Raw genomic sequence first — 18,172 nt, 5'->3', positions numbered from 1 at the left:
GTCAAGCAGCAGCTGGGAGTCTGTAGGACCTTGTAGCCTACTGAACGCTGAGATTCCGGAACTGGGCTTTTCAGAGGCTTATGTCTACACTGGGGCAGAATTACCTCTGTTCCTCGAGCTTTTCTTTCCAGCTCCTTCCTTGTGATGTATCCCTATGTGAGAAGAAGAAAAGTGTGGTAAAATAGGCAGTGCTCTCGAGCGACAGAGCAGCAGCATCACTACAACAGAAGAAGGGCCACAACTATCCCCACACCTCTGCATCCCCTATGTGTACACTAACTGTGACATACACCCAGTGCAGCTTACCTCCATTTCTTCTCAAAGTAATCTTTAGTGAATGCTTCTGGTGAACATTTTGGAGTCAAAGTTATAGATTGCTTGAACAAATCTGTTAGGTGGGCAGCAACTTTAAAAATAACACGTTTAGTGTTAGTATTGACTTCTTTATAACATTTCTTCATTACACAATTAAATTTATTGATTGTTTTAGGGGATTTCTGCACCCAAGCTGTAACAACCAGACTACTTTCCATGACATGTTCTGCTAGTGAACATCATCTTTAGGATCCAGACATAAATACTTTGTCCTACATCACTAGGGAAGCTGCATGGCGAGGACCTGAATTTTTTCATATTAAGACAGATTGGCCATCATACTGAGGTTGTTATTCTAAACATGTACCTATTATCCAATTCCAAAGAGCTGAATATCATACACTTTTAAAATTTGGGTGATGGTGCTTAGAGTTTGTCTATAGCATATGGTTTCAGTGAGCTGTCATTTTGTCAGAGAAAGAATAGGATACCTGGTCAAGATAAGAAAACTTAGAAGGTTAAGTAAGTTTTCTTCTTGTGAGACTTTTCTGTACCTTTAATTAATGTATGTTGTAAGTCTTTAAGAAAGTGAGACAATGTAAAATATTATCCAAATCTGTGTTAGTGTAAAACTCATGCTTTTGGAGGCATCCCCTTAAAGAACATCTTAGGAAGTACAATGGGAGATGCTGACTTTGTAGCATCATTGGCAATCAGCAAGGTCAGTTTTACGTATGCTGTTTCCCTCCTGCAGTAATTCGAGAAACACAACTTGTTTAACCATTACTATTGGGTGGCCTGTAGGTTGGCCTCCATCACACATGCCTGCTTTCTTGGACCGTATGTCACAAGCTCAAATAGCCCAGGGTAACTTTGTAAGATCAAATATAGGGTAAATAAAATTTGCATTTTAGTTAAACACACTTTCTAAAGGATAAGTATGTAGCATGCTATATTTGGGATACACTTACAATACAGATTATTTATTATTTATCCAAAATTCAGTTCTAACAAGGCCTTTTGCATTTATGTTCACTGGGAACTCTATTGCAGGGGTCAGCTTGTGAAAGAGTGATGGCAGTGTCCAGAGAGAGGAGATCTGGAGACTGTAATGGCCTCTTCCGTAATGGCCATCTAAAGGGGTAGTGGCTCAGCACTTCCAGCTAGATATCACTGCTGTAATATGAAATCTTAAGGAGAGAAAACTCTAGATAAACAACAACAGTATCAGCAAAACAAGAGTAACAAGTCAATACTGTGTCTAAGTAGGGTTTAGTGAAGCCCGAGGCAGCCAGCTTCGGGCCTCTGTCATATAACTGAAAGCAAAATCGCAGTAAAATTTCTAGTGCTGTTGCTGTGATATGACCAAGCTTGTTGGGGCCAGGGAAGCTCTCCTTTGAGAGTAGCTGTTTGCTTTACGACATTCAGTGTAGAAGAGTGCAAGGTGTGGGCAATGTCTGGGCACTTGCTTGGTGGGTGTGCATTGTACATGGGGTCACTGGTCAGCTGGCTCCTTGCTAGTAGCTATTTTCTATGGAGTTGAGGTAAGAGAGAAGGTAAAATACCAGTGTTGTTTTTGTTTGGCAAAGGAAGGTTAAAGGTGAACTAAGGAGGGAATCACTGTTTTTCAGGGCAGACTGAAAACATATAAACCTTTGTAATAGCACGGCCAGGATAGGAGCGGAGATTGGTTACATGAGTATTTGCTGTGGTAAACAGAATGACAAACAAATACATTTAAGAAGTCCTTCTGAAACCTGTAGATATATTACAGAAAAATATCAAATTCCAGTTACCTTCAGTAACATGACTTTTTGTAGTTTCTTCCATTTTAGGGAAAGACTGAAATGAAGATTAGAATTACTTGATGTTAATTATATTTGCACATGGAAATACTTTGTTTAGAAGCATTCTTTATGTGCTCAGTTTGACTTGTTATGGAAAAAACTATAAAATGAATTTGTTCTTCTTAAATACCAATATACAATTTATTTGAATATTTTGTTGCTCCATTATTTAATGAATTTCTAAGAATGGAAATAGTTTGGCATGGAAATTACTTTTTCTTTCATATTCATTAAGTTACTCAGTATTTCAATAAACATTAATTTCTTAAAGTAAAATTAATAGTGTATATTCATAGTAAAATAATAACATATATATCTTTTATTTGAGGGTCTTCCAGATTATCTGTGAACAAAGGAATAGTCAAAGGAAGATATATTTGGAAAATTCAACAAATCCATAATCCAGTTAGCACAGAAAAAGTTAGGATGAGGATAAGGCAAATGCTTCAGAACCTTGGCAGGTTCTCATGTGGCTATTCCCTATGCATTCTGTCTGGGAGCACCTGACAGTGAGAGAGGAGCAAGAACACTGGTCTCTAGCCATTCTCTCACCATAACCAGCTTGAGGAGATCAGCAGCATTGCCTCTTTCTTCTTCCGTCCTGGAATCCTTGACGGTCATTTCCTGTAGCTCGTCTTCTTTCTTTAGAATATGGTTTATATAATCCTAGACCAGGACAGTCAAACAAATGGATAAAGATCAAGAACTTGGCAGAGAAAGAGACCAACATAGTCAATGTCAACTTGGAACATCCCAAAAGGACTAAGGAGATAAGTTGATACCTCTCCGCAATCAGTTAACTGGTCAAGCACTGGGAAAACTTTTTCTCAGGAGGTTAATAGTGATAAGCCAAGTCCCCCTCTGCCCTCAAGAAAAGCTTTAAAGCCACAGGAGAGAACTGCACAGGGAGGATCCTGCTTCTAACACTGTGCTGCAGCATCTTTTTCACTGAGATGGATGATTTCTGGTCTCTCAGTCTTGTCTCTATGATTCTGCCCATGGGTATAAGTTACTTAGTCCATGCCTTTGCTTCTAGATGAAATATATTCCCTCCCCATGAGTGTTTGATCAACATCCATCAATATTGATCCTCTTCTCGATGCTAGGTTCTGAGCATATAACCATCAAATGCATATAATATCTATGCAGAGAGAGTTAAACTTAGAAAGATTCTATAGCTATGATCATATAACAAGCCATCTATTTATGGAGTCTTAGACCATTTTCAAAGCAGCAACTGTTTTCATCCATGAACAAGTATCTGATTAACATGTGGCTCTACATGTTCTCCAGAGAGTGTTGGCTTTCTGTGTAGTACAAAAGAAAAAATACTATATAGAAATTGTACATTGGTTTTGTTTTTCAAACTATAGCAACACCTTTGGGGCCTCTTAATGATTCCTATAACTTAATCCTATGTTATAGGAATCAGTAAGTATCCTCTACCTTTTAACCTTCTATTTTGGGCAGCCGATACTCAAGTGTTACTCTAAATATTGATAAAAATAGATGATTTCAGGCTCTTCAGGAGATGGACAGGGATGATTTGCTTTGTCCCCGATCTTTGGGGTAGTGGGGGGAATTGTCACATCACCGGATTCTCTTACCTTGAGGGAAATCTGAAGCTTCAGTTTCACCTCATTCTTTATGACCTCATGCTGGATGAACTGACGCATCTGTAGTACCTTGGGGCCTTTGAGTATAGGGGCCGGGGTGTTTGTTAGCTGCTTAAACCCAATGCAGAGGCCTTTCCAATTCTGAGTGCCAAATGGAGGTCCTGGAGTCTTTTTCTATATACATATAACAAAAAGTACAGGTTTCACCAAAGAAGTCAGAATAGTGCAGTGATGGACTTTTTAGCCAAGTACTCTTATGTGATTACTAGATCAGGAGTGGTTATGGGGTTCCTAAACCAGTGGAGATCTGACTTTGAGAGATCCAAACAGACCAGGTTTGGCCACCCAATTTGCCCCAATGCAAATGACTAAAGTAATGGTAAATCAGGAAAGAGATTCATCATTCTGTATGGCTACACTGAGAAGAATTGGGACTAGCATCTCACGCACCATTTTCAAGATGCTAACAAGAACTTTGGAGTGATGTGAGGGAGGAAAAAAAAGAAGGAAAATAGAAGGGGAGCAATGAATGTATATGCATCCTCAGGCAGTCTTGATCCAAGTATGGTCTGGTTGATCATCAGCTCAGGATCAGAGCTCTCTAGACAATTAGAAGGTTGCTGTTGCCAGAGGTAGACTGGAGGTCGGAGAATAATTTCCACTCATCCAGTTATTCCTGGAATCCAAAATGACTTTCTGAGACAATGGCTAAGAACAAAGGGTAAGTCAGAAAGGCATTAATTCTTTTGGGTTTTGGACAGTACCCAGAGATGTCTAGAGGTGCTGTTGCTGGGAAAAAAAAAACAATCAAACCACCTGGTGTGGTGGCACACACCTTTTAATGCCATTACCCCAGAGGCAGAAGCAGATGGATCTCTGTGAGTTCAAGGCAGGCCTGGTCTACATAGTTAGAACTTAATTCCAAAATTCCCTAAAACTAAGCAAGAAAGCAAACAAACAAATAAACAAACAAAAACTTCACTCCAACCAAAGCAACCTGGGGCGGAAAGAGTTGATTTGCCTTATATTTTCAGGTCACAATTTATTGTTGAGCGAAGTCAGGACAGGAACTCAAGGCAGGAAAACTGGAGGAATGCTGTTTGCTGGCTCATCCTCTGTCTCACTCATTCACAGGCTCATGCTGCCAGCTTTCTTATATCATCTAGGACCACCCACCTAGGGTTGGTGCCACCCACAGGAGGCTGAGACCTCCAGTATCTATTGATAGTCAAAACAGTCCCCAGACATGCCAACAGGCTCACCTGATCTAAGCAATCCCACAATCAAGGCTTTCTTCTCAGATGACTCTAGACTATTTGATAATTAATGCTAACTAGGACAAGGAAGTTGTTGGTGACCGACAATTTGTTTATTATGGTGTCGCTGCAAATCTCAAATGTGTTTTACTCACTCTTTGGTGCTTCTAGCCTTGAAGGGGAGGGTTGCTAGTTTTAGATGAAAGATTTTCAAATGATTACCATGTCTATATGAAAAGTTGAGCAGCAACATTATCCAAATTTAAAGGAGACAGATGCAAAATGGAGGCAGAGATGCCAAACGAACCAGCTTTTAGTTGCCCAGTGAACATCTGAAGGGCCAAGTAAAGAGCTAGTCCTTTCAGCAGAATTTGAAGTTATTACAGTACCACCTTCAAGAGACAAAATGGTGCTGGAAAAATCCTCATCCTCATGGATCTGAGCAAAATTTCATCTTTGTGTGTGCCACTAACAATCTCAAATGGGCATCCCTTCAGGAGGGCTGTGTGATTCTGCACATGCTAATTCAGCAACCATCTAATTCATGTCACATGAACGGTACTTTGTTTAGCACTCTCAGATCACATAAAACATTTGGAGTCAGCAGTCTTTAACTTCTTGGTTCTGTGTGAGTTTATATAAGAAGATTCTGAGAGCAAAATCATTCCATGGGTCTGGGCCAACTTCGAGCTCACTCTTGATGAAACTCACCTCCAGAATCTTCTAGTGGTTTCTTGGGAAGGAATGTCTACCTAAGAGTGAGCTCATTTCTCTGTCATCCTAGTAATTGGCCTTCAGGACTGGTGTACTTTGCTGCCTTGGTGTTTGTTTAAAAAAAAAAAAAGAGTGGCCAGTGACAGCCAACCAGTGGTTTTCAGTTTGTAGTATAAGAGTTTCAGGTGAAGAGACTAATCTTCATTAATCCAGAATGGGACACATTTATCTTATCATCCCATAGTACTTTCAGCTTTTTGGCATTTTTCAACTTTCAGAGAAGAATATTGTGGTCCAGTATAACCTGTTCCAAGATTCAGGACAAGACATCATGGCCACTTTCATCTCATCAATTTGATTAGATTCACCAAATTAAAACAAAGACGTAGGTGACTTTTGCTCATCCTCTCTGCTCTTGCTATAGCAGAATTTACTGTAGGATACTGCACGTAAAAACTCAAAGACATTACCTCCTCACTTAACAGCAATATGCTCTATGTTCACATTTTGGTGTCTTGACAGATTTCATAACTGAACACCACATGATGTGCTGGACATGTTGCATACGGTGGTATGAAACAAAGCGACCATCTTACAAGATGCAGGATTTAGTGATGCTTCAGCAAAATGTGATTTTAAAACTTTAGGGTGGAGTTTCACTAATCTGGCATGATCATAAATACAGTATTTACTCACTAACATTGCAGTTGCAAAATTCATGCAAAAGTCTTTATTTCCCCTTCCTCTTTTTGCTCAATTTGTGCATTTTTAATACATGAAGAAAAAATGGAGAGTTTGAGCCACCAAATTTTGTTTCTAAATTAATAGCTAAGAAATGACAGGGAAAGTGATGTAGTATCAGGAAGTCCATGATAGGTGAACTGTAACAGGTGATTCATAAGAGATGTTTTAATATTATAGGGAATATACCCAGGCTTATAATACAGAACAAAAAATAAAACTGAAGTTAGTTAGCCAGTCATGGTCTTCTAAAAGTCTATGGCTATATCTACAAATACTTAAAATCTCCAAATATAAAACTTCTTGAGCTCATTCATTATCTCACAGAAGGATGAAAATATATAAAACTACAGAAGACCTGACTCTGAATGGAAGTGTAAAGAGAGTGACTTTATTGTAGGAAGCATATACCTCAACTGAAGGAAAATGTTCCCATGACCTTGACTGGAGATTGGGAGGAACAATGGTGTCTAACTCCTTCTTCATCAGCCATGGTGATGCTTCATGGAAAGGGCGAAGGACTGTGATGCTCAAGGCGCCTGGATTAAAGAGATTTATCAGAGATCATTTCTCTACTAGAGTGATTCTGACAAGTTCAATAGGCATTAACCAAGTTCAACAAATACTTTTGAACTGCCTTTTACATATAACCTTAGTCAGGGACAATGATTGTGCTTTAGGGTGTCATTCTCTAAGATGAGACCATGAGTCAGTCACTACCTAAAAAATGGCCTCTAACTAACCGAAAGTATTCGCTTTCTGTTCCTCAATAACCATATTTGGGTCAGGTCTGCCCACAAGCTGCCTTGACTCCATCTTCTTCTGCCTTCTCCACAGATGCAACACTCAGTCCTGTGCCTCAGAGGTATCCCTCCCTGGACTGAAGCAACAGTGAGCTTTCCTGGCAGGCTGCACTCTGGAGTGAACCTACCCTGACAGCCAGGTTGACCAGTGAGGTTCACACATGATTAAACCTTCTTCAACTTCTCCTTGTTCAAAGAGTAAAGCAGGATCTTTGCTCACCCCTGCCTCAACTTGATCCATGTCTTCCTTCCACGCTTCAGCCAGGTTTGGCTTTTTCCTACCCATTTTCAGTTTGGTATAATTCTTTGTGTTTTCTTCTCCAAAAAATCTCTACCCCCAATACACACACCCGAATGCACTAACAAGCTCTTGGGTCTCAGCATTTCCAGAGAAATTTTCTAGACAACCCCAGGTTTCTCTGTTCAAAGCTCTCATTGAAAAATATTTCTATTCTTCATAGATCTCAAACAAAATTATAATTACACAGTTATTTGTGTGGCTATTTAATTAACACACATTTCTGTCACTGAATTTTAAGTTTTAAGGAAATAGGGTATATGTTTGTTTTATCTCATTATGTACTCCAAAAACTAAGTTGGTATTTGGCACAGGATAGGCTGCTAAGTTGATGCTACTTGAATGTTTAAAAATACTTGAGGAGAGTTTTTGCTGTCTCATTGTTTGTTTGTTTTAGTTTTTTGAGTCAGAGTCTTGCTATGTAGTTAGTGTAGGCTGACCTCAAGCTTGCAGTGGTCTCCTTGTTCAGGGGTTATTGTATCACCACACCCACCCACCAACCTTACATAGTTTTTTTTTTTTTTTTTTTTTTTTTTTTTTTTTTTTTGTAATATACACTGCTTAACCGGGAACAGTCTTCTATTTTCCTCAATCACAAGAATAAGGTATATAACGTGTACATGTATGTTGATACAAGCACAGGCATGAAATCATACTCTCAAGTTGACTCAAAATCTATACCACCAAAAAAAAAAAAAGATTAAAGAAGTTCAGAAACCTCTCTATGTAATTAGCACACCAAAGTGTGTGCCTTTAATCTCATGCAATGATTTCTTTGAAATTGATAAAAATAATATAAACTCCCAACAAATATGTTATATAACATATACACCTCTGATTAGTAGTCTAACTGATGTAGACAATGCGTTTTCTTGTTGTATTCAGTTTGACAAAACATCACCTTAAAAATGATAATAGAAAAAAGAACTTTTAAGAGATCTTGTATTGTTTCTAAACAGAATGGAATGAACTGATAAGACCTAGGCACAAGCCTGCTTAGGGCAGCAAAAGGCATTCATTCTTGGCTTACACAAGTTGATTCTTAGACACAGTTGAATATCACCTTCTGGAGCTATGTAAGTGGCATGGCCAGTTGAAGTAGTCAAGTGAGCAAAGGGGACTGAACAGCAAGCAGATGAGAGTCACTGGAGGACACAGGGAGCTGCAGGCTGCAAGCAGTCTCTACCTGGGTGTTCCTGGACTGGCTCCTGGAGAACCACAGTTGTTGATTCTCCGTAGGCCAAGGACAAGTATTCTTCTATGTCACTGTCTCGGAGAAGTTCCACGCCGGACCCATCAGCATAGATCACAAAAAACCTATTTGAAGAAGTAAAAATCAGAACATTGGAGACACTCGGGAAAGATGCTTCTTGAATTTGGGATGGAGAATAAAAATCCTAATGTTGTTATGTATCATTTTTACCTGGGGACGTGTTCACCATAGATTTGCATGTGATTCTTTTCAAGGTGAATTGATGATAAACTATCATAGCCCTCAGTTTGTACGTCGAAATCATCTTCTAATTTCTTTTTAGATAACTTTGTTGATACAGAGCCATCAGCCATGACCTATGACACAAGACATATGAGAAACTGAGGGAAAAAAAATAACAAAGTACCTACATCACCACTGATCCAATGTGAGCAAGCCCATACTCTCTTAGATTATCAGAAAATCAAGTGTATTTAATTACACAGTATTGATATTATGTATGAATTTCATTAATAAAAGTGGAGATTCCCTAGCAGCACAGTTGTACTAATAAACCACACCTATACTGTTAGAACAAACTCTAACACATTTAGAAGAAAAGTGACCAGGATTGAGAGGGGACTCAAAATCGTATCCTCTGGCAATTAGTTCAAGGGATGGAGAAACTGAACATGAAGGAAAGACCACTCACGCAAATGCTGTTTTGAAATATGGAAAGAACCTTTGAATAGAGAAAGCTGAGATTCAAGTCCAGAATTGTAGTTCCCTGGTAGAGCCTATGGGGAAATAGGTTTAGGATACATATGAGAGGCAATATTCTAGTTACTGGTGCTGTCTATATCTGGCACGCATCTTTTCAGAAAGGAGCATGGCACAGGCTGCCCACTGTAGGTGATGCAGCCCTAGAGGGGTATCAGAAACATGCCTGGCAAGGAACACCCCAGACATTTCAATCTGGAGGGCCTTTGGCTTTTTGTTTCCATTGCTAGTCCTTGTCGATAGAAATTCATCAGTTCATGCTCATGCTGTGAAAAGTCTGTCGCGTAGCCAAGAAAAGCATGAACTGGACTAGGACTTGTCTGCAAACCAAAACAGCATTAGGGATTCTGTGCTTTTGAGTCCAAATCTAAAAACTAACCTCATACCCACTAGTCAATGGAGGACATTCCACTGTAAGGGGGGATTGGAGAAAAAAGATAAATGGCTAATTAGGGGGTGGCAAGACTTTTGGGTCAAGGGTCAGAAGTAAATGCTTCAGGAGCTATAGGCCATACATTCTCTCTTGCAAATACACAGCCCTTCCACTGCTGAGCCCAAAGCAGACAGAGAGAACACACAAAAGAACAGGCCCATCTTACAGCAATGATTTCCATCCCACCACTGAAATCTGAATTGCGTGTATGTTTATATGACATGAAATATTCTTTAGACTTTTTCAATATTTTAAATGTAAGACAAAGTATCTGAGGTCCTAATCTATATAGAGAGGGACACAGTTTGCCAATTCCCAGACAAAGATAAGGGAACCATCATGTTGCTGAAATACAGATAGAGAAGAGCATCTCCATAGCGCAGCCTAAGCCCTCCAGACCCTTCCTACCCATCACTGGCCCTGCCAGGCCCTTCTCACCACAGACTGCCCTGGTGCCATAAAATTGCAGGATGCTTGCGTCTGCTTTCACCTTAATCCCTAATCCTTGTTTGTGGTTGCATTCTTATTTCCCTTGCACTTCTCTAATTGCCTATTAACTTTAATATTTCTCTTGACCAAATTATTATTATTATTATTATTATTATTATTATTATTATTATTATTATTATTTTTTCCAGACAGGGTTTCTCTGTGTAGTTTTGGTGTCTGTCCTGGATCTCGTTCTGTAGACCAGGCTGGCCTTAAACTCACAGAGATCCACCTTCTTGCCCAAATTATTACGATTGTTCTTCTCTGTGAGAGTATACTCGAGGATCCAAGAAACGATACTGACATTCATGATTGGTGGCAGGGGGCAGGCAAATGACCCTAATGCAACCAATGCAAAAATCTACATGAAACTTGTCTAGTGCAATACATCTCAAAACCAAGCTGTGGTAGTTTGTATGAAAATGGCCCCCACAGGCTCATTGGGAGTGGTGTTATCTGAAAGTATTAGTGGTCTTGCTGGAGTAGGTGTGGCCTTATTGGAGGAAATGTGCTAATGAAGGTGAGCTTTGAGGTTTCAGAAGGTTTTCTCACTTCCTGTTGCCTGCTGTTCTGGATGTAGAGCTCTTAGCTACCTCTCCAGCACCATGTCTGCCCACGTGCTGCCATGCTTCCTGCGGCAACAATAATGGACTGAACCTCTGAACTGTAAGCCAACCCCAATTAAATGTTTTCCTTTATAGGAGCTGCCAAGTCCACGGCGTCTCTTCACAGCCAAAAAGCCCTGACTGAGATAGAAGTGCAGGCTGTCTCTCCACACGGACCCGGCACCTTACCTGAAAGGTGTTGCCCTCAGGATCCAGGACCTCACAGACCACCTCTGAGGTGTGTTTCATGATGTACCTGCTGGCTCTCAGCTGCTCACGCTTCTGGAAGGGATTGTAAATATTACTGCTTGACTCATGGCAGTACGTAGCTGAACAGTCTCTGTCAATAAAAAGGCAGCCTGTGCTTGGGGGTAACACCTAGAAGGAGAAAGAAAAAAAAGATACTCCATTTTCTTGTGCAACTTGAGGGATTTGAAAGATATTTCCAGGACAAAAAACACTGCCTAAGAAATAACGTAATGTTTCAGAAGGTCTGCTTGCCAGGGGGGTATTTGTTTTGTGCCCTCTCATTTCAGACTTCCTCCATTTTAACTGAGGTAAGTACATGAGGCTCCATGTGAAATGTTTGGAGCCCATTGGGTTTTTTTTTTTTTTTAAAAAAACAAGAAACATCTTTTTTTTGTCATTTTTCATTTATTTATTTATTTTTTAATTTTTATTTTATAATATAACTTAATTTTACATATCAGCCACGGATCCTCTTGTTCCCCCCTCCCCCCCCTTCCCCATAGCCCACCCCCCATTCCCATCTCTTCCAGGGCAAAGACTCCCCTGAGGACTGAGTTCAACCTGGTAGATTCAGTCCAGGCAGGTCCAGTCCCCTCCTTCCAGGCTGAGCCAAGTGTCCCTGTATAAGGCCCAGGTTTCAAACAGCCAACTCATACACTGAGTACAGGACCGGGTCCCACTGACTGGATGCTTCCCAAACAGATCAAGCTAATCAACTGTCTCACTTATCCAGAGGGCCTGATCCAGTTGGGGGCTTCTCAGCTATTGGTTCATAGTTCATGTGTTTCCATTTGTTTGGCTATTTGTCCCTGTGCTTTATCCAACCTTGGTCTCAACTTTTCTTGCTCATACAAACTCTCCTCTTTCTTGCCAATTGGACTCCTGGAACTCCACCTGGGGCCTGGCCATGGATCTCTGCATCCGGTTCCCTCAGTCATTGGATGGGGTTTCTAGCATGACAATTAGGGTGTTTGGCCATCCTATCACCAGAGTAGGTCAGTTCAGGCTGTCTCTTGACCATTGCCAGTACAGTAGTCTATTGTGGGGGGTATCTTTGTGGATTTCTGTGGGCCTCTCTAACACTTTGCTTCTTCCTATTCTCATGTGGTCTTGATTTATCATGGTCTTTTATTCCTTGTTCTCCCTCTCTGTTCTTGATCCAGCTGGGATCTCCTGCTCCCCTAAGCTCTTTCCCTTGACCCTTGCCCTTCATTATCCCCACTCACATCCAGGTTGTTCATGTAGATCACATCCTTTTCTCTGTCATTGGGCGATCCCTGTATCTTTCTTGGGGTTCTGTTTTCTAGGTAGCCTCTCTGGAGTTGTGAGTAGCAGTCTAGTCATCTTTGTTTTACATCTAGTATCCTCCTATGAGTGAGTACATACCATGTTTGTCTTTCTGAGTCTGGGTTACCTCACTCAGGATGATTTTTTCTAGATCCATCCATTTGCCTGCAAACCTCATGATGTCATTGTTTTTCTCTGCTGAGTAGTATTCCATTGTGTATATATACCACATTTTATTTATCCATTCTTCAGTTGAAGGGCATCTAGGTTGTTTCCAGGTTCTGGCTATCACAAACAATGCTGATATGAACATAGCTGAGCAAGTGCCCTTGTGGTATGATTGAGCATTCCTTGGGTATATGCCCAAGAGTGGTATAGCTGGATCTTGGGGGAGATTGATTGCCAATTTTCTAAGAAAGCACCATATTGATTTCCAAAGTGGTTGTACAAGCTTGCATTCCAACCAGCAGTGGAGGAGAGTTCCCCTAGCTCCACATCCTCTCCAGCATAAGGTGTCTTCAGTGTTTTTGATCTTAGCCATTCTGACAGGTGTAAGGTGGTATCTCAGAATCATTTTGATTTGCATTTCCCTGATGATTAGGGATGTTGAGCAATTCCTTAAATGTCTTTCAGCCATTTGAGTTTCCTCTGTTGAGAATTCTCTGTTTAGTTCTATAGCCCATTTCTTAATTGGACTGATGGCTGTTTTGATGTCTAATTTCTTGAGTTCTTTATATATTCTGGATATAAGTCCTCTGTCAGATGTGGGGTTGATGAAGATCTTTTTCCATTCTGTAGGCTGTCGCTCTGCCTTGTTGATCGTATCCTTTGCTCTACAAAAACTTCTCAGTTTCAAGAGGTCCCATTGATTGATTGTTTCTCTCAGTGTCTGTGCTACTGGTGTTATATTTAGGAAGTGATCTCCTATGCCAATGCGTTCAAGACTACTTCCTACTTTCTCTTCTAGCAGGTTCAGAGTAGCTGGATTTATGTTGAGGTCTTTGATCCACTTGGACCTAAGTTTTGTGCACGGTGACAGATAAGCATCTATTTGTAGCCTTCTACACATTGATATCCAGTTATGCCAGCACCATTTGTTGAAGATTCTTTTTTCCATTGTACACTTTTGGCTTCTTTGTCAAAAATTATATGTTCATAGGTGTGCAGATTAATGTCAGGGTCTTCAATTCGATTCCATTGGTCCACTAGTTGGTTTTTATGCCAGTACCAAGCTGTTTTTATTACTGTAGCTCTATAGTAGAGCTTGAGGTCAGGGATCGTGATACCTCCAGAGGTTGTTTTATTTGTACAGGATTCTTTTGGCTATCCTGGGTTCTTGTTTTTCCATATAAAGTTGAGTATTATTCTTTCCAGGTCTGTGAAGAATTGTGTTGGTATTTTGATGGGGATTGCATTGAATCTGTAGATTGCTTTTGGTAAGATTGCCATTTTTACTATGTTAATCCTGCCTACCCATGAGCATGGGAGATCTTTCCATTTTCTGACATCTTCTTCAATTTCTTTTTTCAGGGACTTAAAATTCTTGTCATATAGGTCCTTCACTTGCTTGGTTAGTGTTAAAATACCCCAAGGTATTTTATATCACTTGTGGCTATTGTAAAGGGTGCTGTATCTCTGATTTCCTTCTCAGCCTGTTTGTCAATTGTATATAGGAAGGCTACTGATTTTTTTGAGTTGATCTTATATCCTGCTATGTTGTTGAAGGTGTTTATAAGCTTTATCAGTTCCTGGGTGGAATCTTTGGGGTCACTCAAGTATACTATCATGTCATCTGCAAATAGGGAAAGATTGACTTCTTCCTTCCCAATTTGTATCCCCTTAATCTCCTTATGTTGTCTTATTGCTCTGGCTAGAACTTCAAGTACTATATTGAAAGAAACACCTTTAAAAGGGACAAATGCCCTTTAAAATGTTGTCAAGCCTTAGTCCTTCTGGTGGCTGACACAGTCAAATGGTAGCACTTATGTAATGACTTCTAGTTCTTTCTTTGAATTATAATTCATGTGCTGTAAATTCACCCCTTAGAAGTGTAGTATTTGGTAATGTTTTAGTATATCCAAGAACTTGTGCAACCATTTATACATGATTCTAGAATACTCATATCATGCCCTCTAGAAAGAGCCCCCTGCCTCATGAGCAGTCACTGTATCATCCCTGGTCCCAATACTTAGTGACCACTAACCCATTATCTCTGTGGATTTTCCTCTTCTAGATTTTCCATATAGCTGGAAACCACAACCTCATTAGCAGCCACTGTATCATCCCTGTCCCCAATCCTCGGTGGCCAGTAATCCATCATCTCCATGGATTTTCCTATTCTAGACTTTCCATACAAGTAGAAGTATCACTATGTAGCTTTTTTCACTTGAAATAAGATGCAGCAGTTTGAAGCCTGCAGCTCATTCCATTTGCCAGCACAAGGACAACACCAGTTGATGTGACAATATGGGTGGAGACATCTCAGAAGGCCCCACCTCTAGATGAAGACCTTAGGCAATTAACAACTGCAGAGAGAGGGAGATTCAGTCTTCTTCAGGGATAACGCTGATAGGTTATCCAATCCCAAGTGATTAGCTCTAAATACATATACATACAAGGAACACTAAACAGACTCTGTGGGCTATACTTATATATACATCTGTGTGTATTTATGTAACAATAACAAAGAAGAAGAGGTCATGAATTTGAGAGGGGAGAACAGGAGAAGCTGGAAGGGAGAAGGGGAAGGATAGAAATAATGTAAACTCAGTATTTATATATACAATTCTCAAAAAAAAATTTCAATTAAAAAAATCTGCCCTCCTCCAGCTCTCCTGAATCACATGGGCCCAGTGTGCGCTTAGTATGTTTTTAACATAGAAAGGAGAAGGTCCTCCTCATACACAGCAGACCTGCCCAAAGGAACTTCTCTATTTCTAGGGGTCTGGCAGCTCCTGGGTGGAAGGAATTCAGGCCCCAACACTTCTGATTGTCCATTAGCCAAGGCAACCTTTGGTGTCATCTTCAAGAGACACAGCTGCCTGACTCCTGAGCTCTGGAAAGAGATTGTATTCACCAAGTCTCCTTGCCAGGAACTCACTGGCCATCTTGTGAAAATCCACACTAGAGTGTCCATTCAAAGGACCCATACTCCAGCTGTGACTACCATATAGGCTTTTTATATCAGAAAAATGAAGTGATTAAGTCTCCTTTTTTTTTTTTAAAATGATGCTTATGCTTTGGGTGTCATTGCTAATGAACATTCACACTTGTATTTTCTTTCATTTCTCACTTTCAGCACTTAATTTGCCCCATAGCCATCTATACTGGATGAAGAGAGAAAATATAATGACCAGGGAGATGAGAAGGGTACCCTAGTTCATCTACCGTCACAGTGACGACCATGTGTCCATCACACCCCAGCTTTCAGTTCTCAGCCTCTTATAACATGATGTGTGATATTTTAGCTCATGTTCCTTCTCTAACAAGGAAAAAATGGGGTGGTGGTGGAAATCTTTCAAAGACTAAAGGTACTCTATGCTGACACCAGAATGCTGTGTTTAATAGGACAATCAGAGAGATTGGATAGGGTTGTGTTGCCCAGGACCAAGCAGACTGCCTGTTCCCTCATTTCTGCTGAGGAGCTAGGGGTAGACTGCAATCAAGTGGTGGAGGAGAAGGAAAGAGGCAGGTGTGTGTGTGTCAGACTGCTGGAGTGATTCTGTCCCCACAGTGCACAGCATGAGGATCTTCTTTGTCTAATCTTGACTCAATGCTACTAACTTTCCCCCAACAAGCAGGACAATGCATTCCTAGAATGGATTGAAAAAGTGAAAAATCAAAGTGTGAGTGATAAAAGCAACAGCAAGTGTCATTGCAGAAATTCCCACTGTCCCAGCAGAGCATGCTCTGTTAGCAATAGGACATGTGCATTTGTTAGTCATTTCCCAACTTGACCTACCTGGTATGATCCCTGTGGCTTTGCAATAACAGATGTTCCATCCCCAAAGGTGGCGCAGCAGCTACTGTCCTCGCAGTTGGTGATAACAGTGGCATAGTGTGAGCTTTCTATCCGCATACACTTCACCTGTCTGGTGACAGTCCCTGGACCTTCGGCTACAAGTAAAATGCAAGGTAAGGAGACTGGATAGGGTGCATACAGTGGGCAATCAGCCTCAGGTTGTCTCCTTGCTGTGTGGATTCCTCATGGAAAAAAAGACCTGGGTGCTCTCCACAGGGTGGGAGTATGGCCCAAAATCCTTGTCAGTTTTGAATAGTTCTAGAATCTACTTTGATACATGATTTAGTATACTGTCTTATTAAGTATGTGGTTAATATTTGCTGTGGGATGGTCTGTATGTCAAATTACTCTGATTGGTCAATAAATAAAACACTGATTGGCCAGTTGCTAGGCAGGAAGTATAGGCGGGACTAACAGAGAGGAGAAAAGAGAGAACAGGAAGGCGGAAGGAGTCACTGCCAACCGCTGCCATGACAAGCAGCATGTGAAGACGCCAGTAAGCCACGAGCCATGTGGCAAGGTATAGATTTATGGAAATGGATTAATTTAAGCTATAAGAACAGTTTGCAAGAAGCCTGCCACAGCCATACAGTTTGTAAGCAATATAAGTCTCTGTGTTTACTTGGTTGGGTCTGAGCGGCTGTGGGACTGGCGGGTGACAAAGATTTGTCTTGACTGTAGGCAAGGCAGGAAAACTCTAGCTACAAATATTCTTTTTGTTTTGAGAAGTGGAGACATTTAATTTTTCAATTTAAAAATTTAAATTCATAAAATATACTCACAAATGAAAACTGACACTTGCTCCAACCTTGTCACATTGTTTCAAATTTATATGTTTATGAGGAAAATTGCAGGTAAAGTTGAAATTTTCTCCTATGCCTAGGATTTTGTGTTACAAGTCATTTTTATATTATATATGAATATATGCTAAGAACAAACAACACATGAGATTTATGTACTTTAAATTTACATAAATTACATACAAATCTTTCAAATTATATAATTACCATATCATTTTATACCCTTTTTTTCCAACATTGTTTGAGGTCTCTAACAATTTTTATTTTTGAGAGAGGGTTTCATTATGTAGTAAAAACTGATTTTGATCTCTTGGTTCTCCCTTTGACGGGCCTGTGTTACCAAACTTGGAGTCTCTAGAAATCTTGTGTGTGTGTGTGTGTGTGTGTGTGTGTGTGTGTGTGTGTATGCCATGTGTTTATATATATAATATGTTTATATATAGTGTATCTGTAGTAAGTATGTGTGCTTGCATTAAGTGTGGGATTGTTTTAGTGTATATTTAGTGCATGAATGTGTATGTGTGTGTGTTTGTGTATATGTGTTTGTACATTTGTAGCTGTGTATGTATATAGTTTCTTTCTTTTTTTATATATATTTTTTATTTTACAATACCATTCAGTTCTACATATCAGCCATGGGTTCCCCTATTCTCCCCCCTCCCACCCGTATATAGTTTCTTATCATCATGAAATAGTGTCCCTTTTAGGCATATAATACATTTTATT

The 18,172-nt window shown here is 40.1% G+C and overlaps 1 protein-coding gene and 1 non-coding gene across 4 annotated transcripts in view; one reads left to right on the top strand and one right to left on the bottom strand.

Moving 5' to 3' along the window:
* Positions 1–18,172, bottom strand: part of Spag17 (sperm associated antigen 17) — a 236,522-nt gene that overhangs the window by 42,312 nt on the left and 176,038 nt on the right. For all 3 annotated transcript variants that reach the window (XR_013052267.1, XM_076574715.1, XM_076574716.1), the window contains 10 exons: positions 16,587–16,741; positions 11,279–11,467; positions 9,014–9,159; positions 8,777–8,907; positions 6,901–7,028; positions 3,770–3,952; positions 2,715–2,828; positions 2,112–2,157; positions 307–406; positions 105–152 (listed from right to left, as the gene is read on the bottom strand). Coding sequence is in view for 2 of the 3 variants with exons in the window: in XM_076574715.1 (XP_076430830.1) it covers positions 105–152; positions 307–406; positions 2,112–2,157; positions 2,715–2,828; positions 3,770–3,952; positions 6,901–7,028; positions 8,777–8,907; positions 9,014–9,159; positions 11,279–11,467; positions 16,587–16,741 (1,240 nt within the window). In the remaining variant the exon portion in view is untranslated. The remainder of the gene's footprint in view (positions 1–104; positions 153–306; positions 407–2,111; positions 2,158–2,714; positions 2,829–3,769; positions 3,953–6,900; positions 7,029–8,776; positions 8,908–9,013; positions 9,160–11,278; positions 11,468–16,586; positions 16,742–18,172) is intronic.
* LOC143274074 (small nucleolar RNA SNORA64/SNORA10 family) lies at positions 15,445–15,578 on the top strand. Its single transcript, XR_013052469.1, has one exon. It is a non-coding gene; the product is annotated as a small nucleolar RNA SNORA64/SNORA10 family (small nucleolar RNA).

This window comes from Peromyscus maniculatus, chromosome 6 (assembly GCF_049852395.1).
Source record: "Peromyscus maniculatus bairdii isolate BWxNUB_F1_BW_parent chromosome 6, HU_Pman_BW_mat_3.1, whole genome shotgun sequence".
Lineage (NCBI taxonomy): Eukaryota > Metazoa > Chordata > Mammalia > Rodentia > Cricetidae > Peromyscus > Peromyscus maniculatus.
This window is presented reverse-complemented; position numbering and strand designations above follow the sequence as displayed.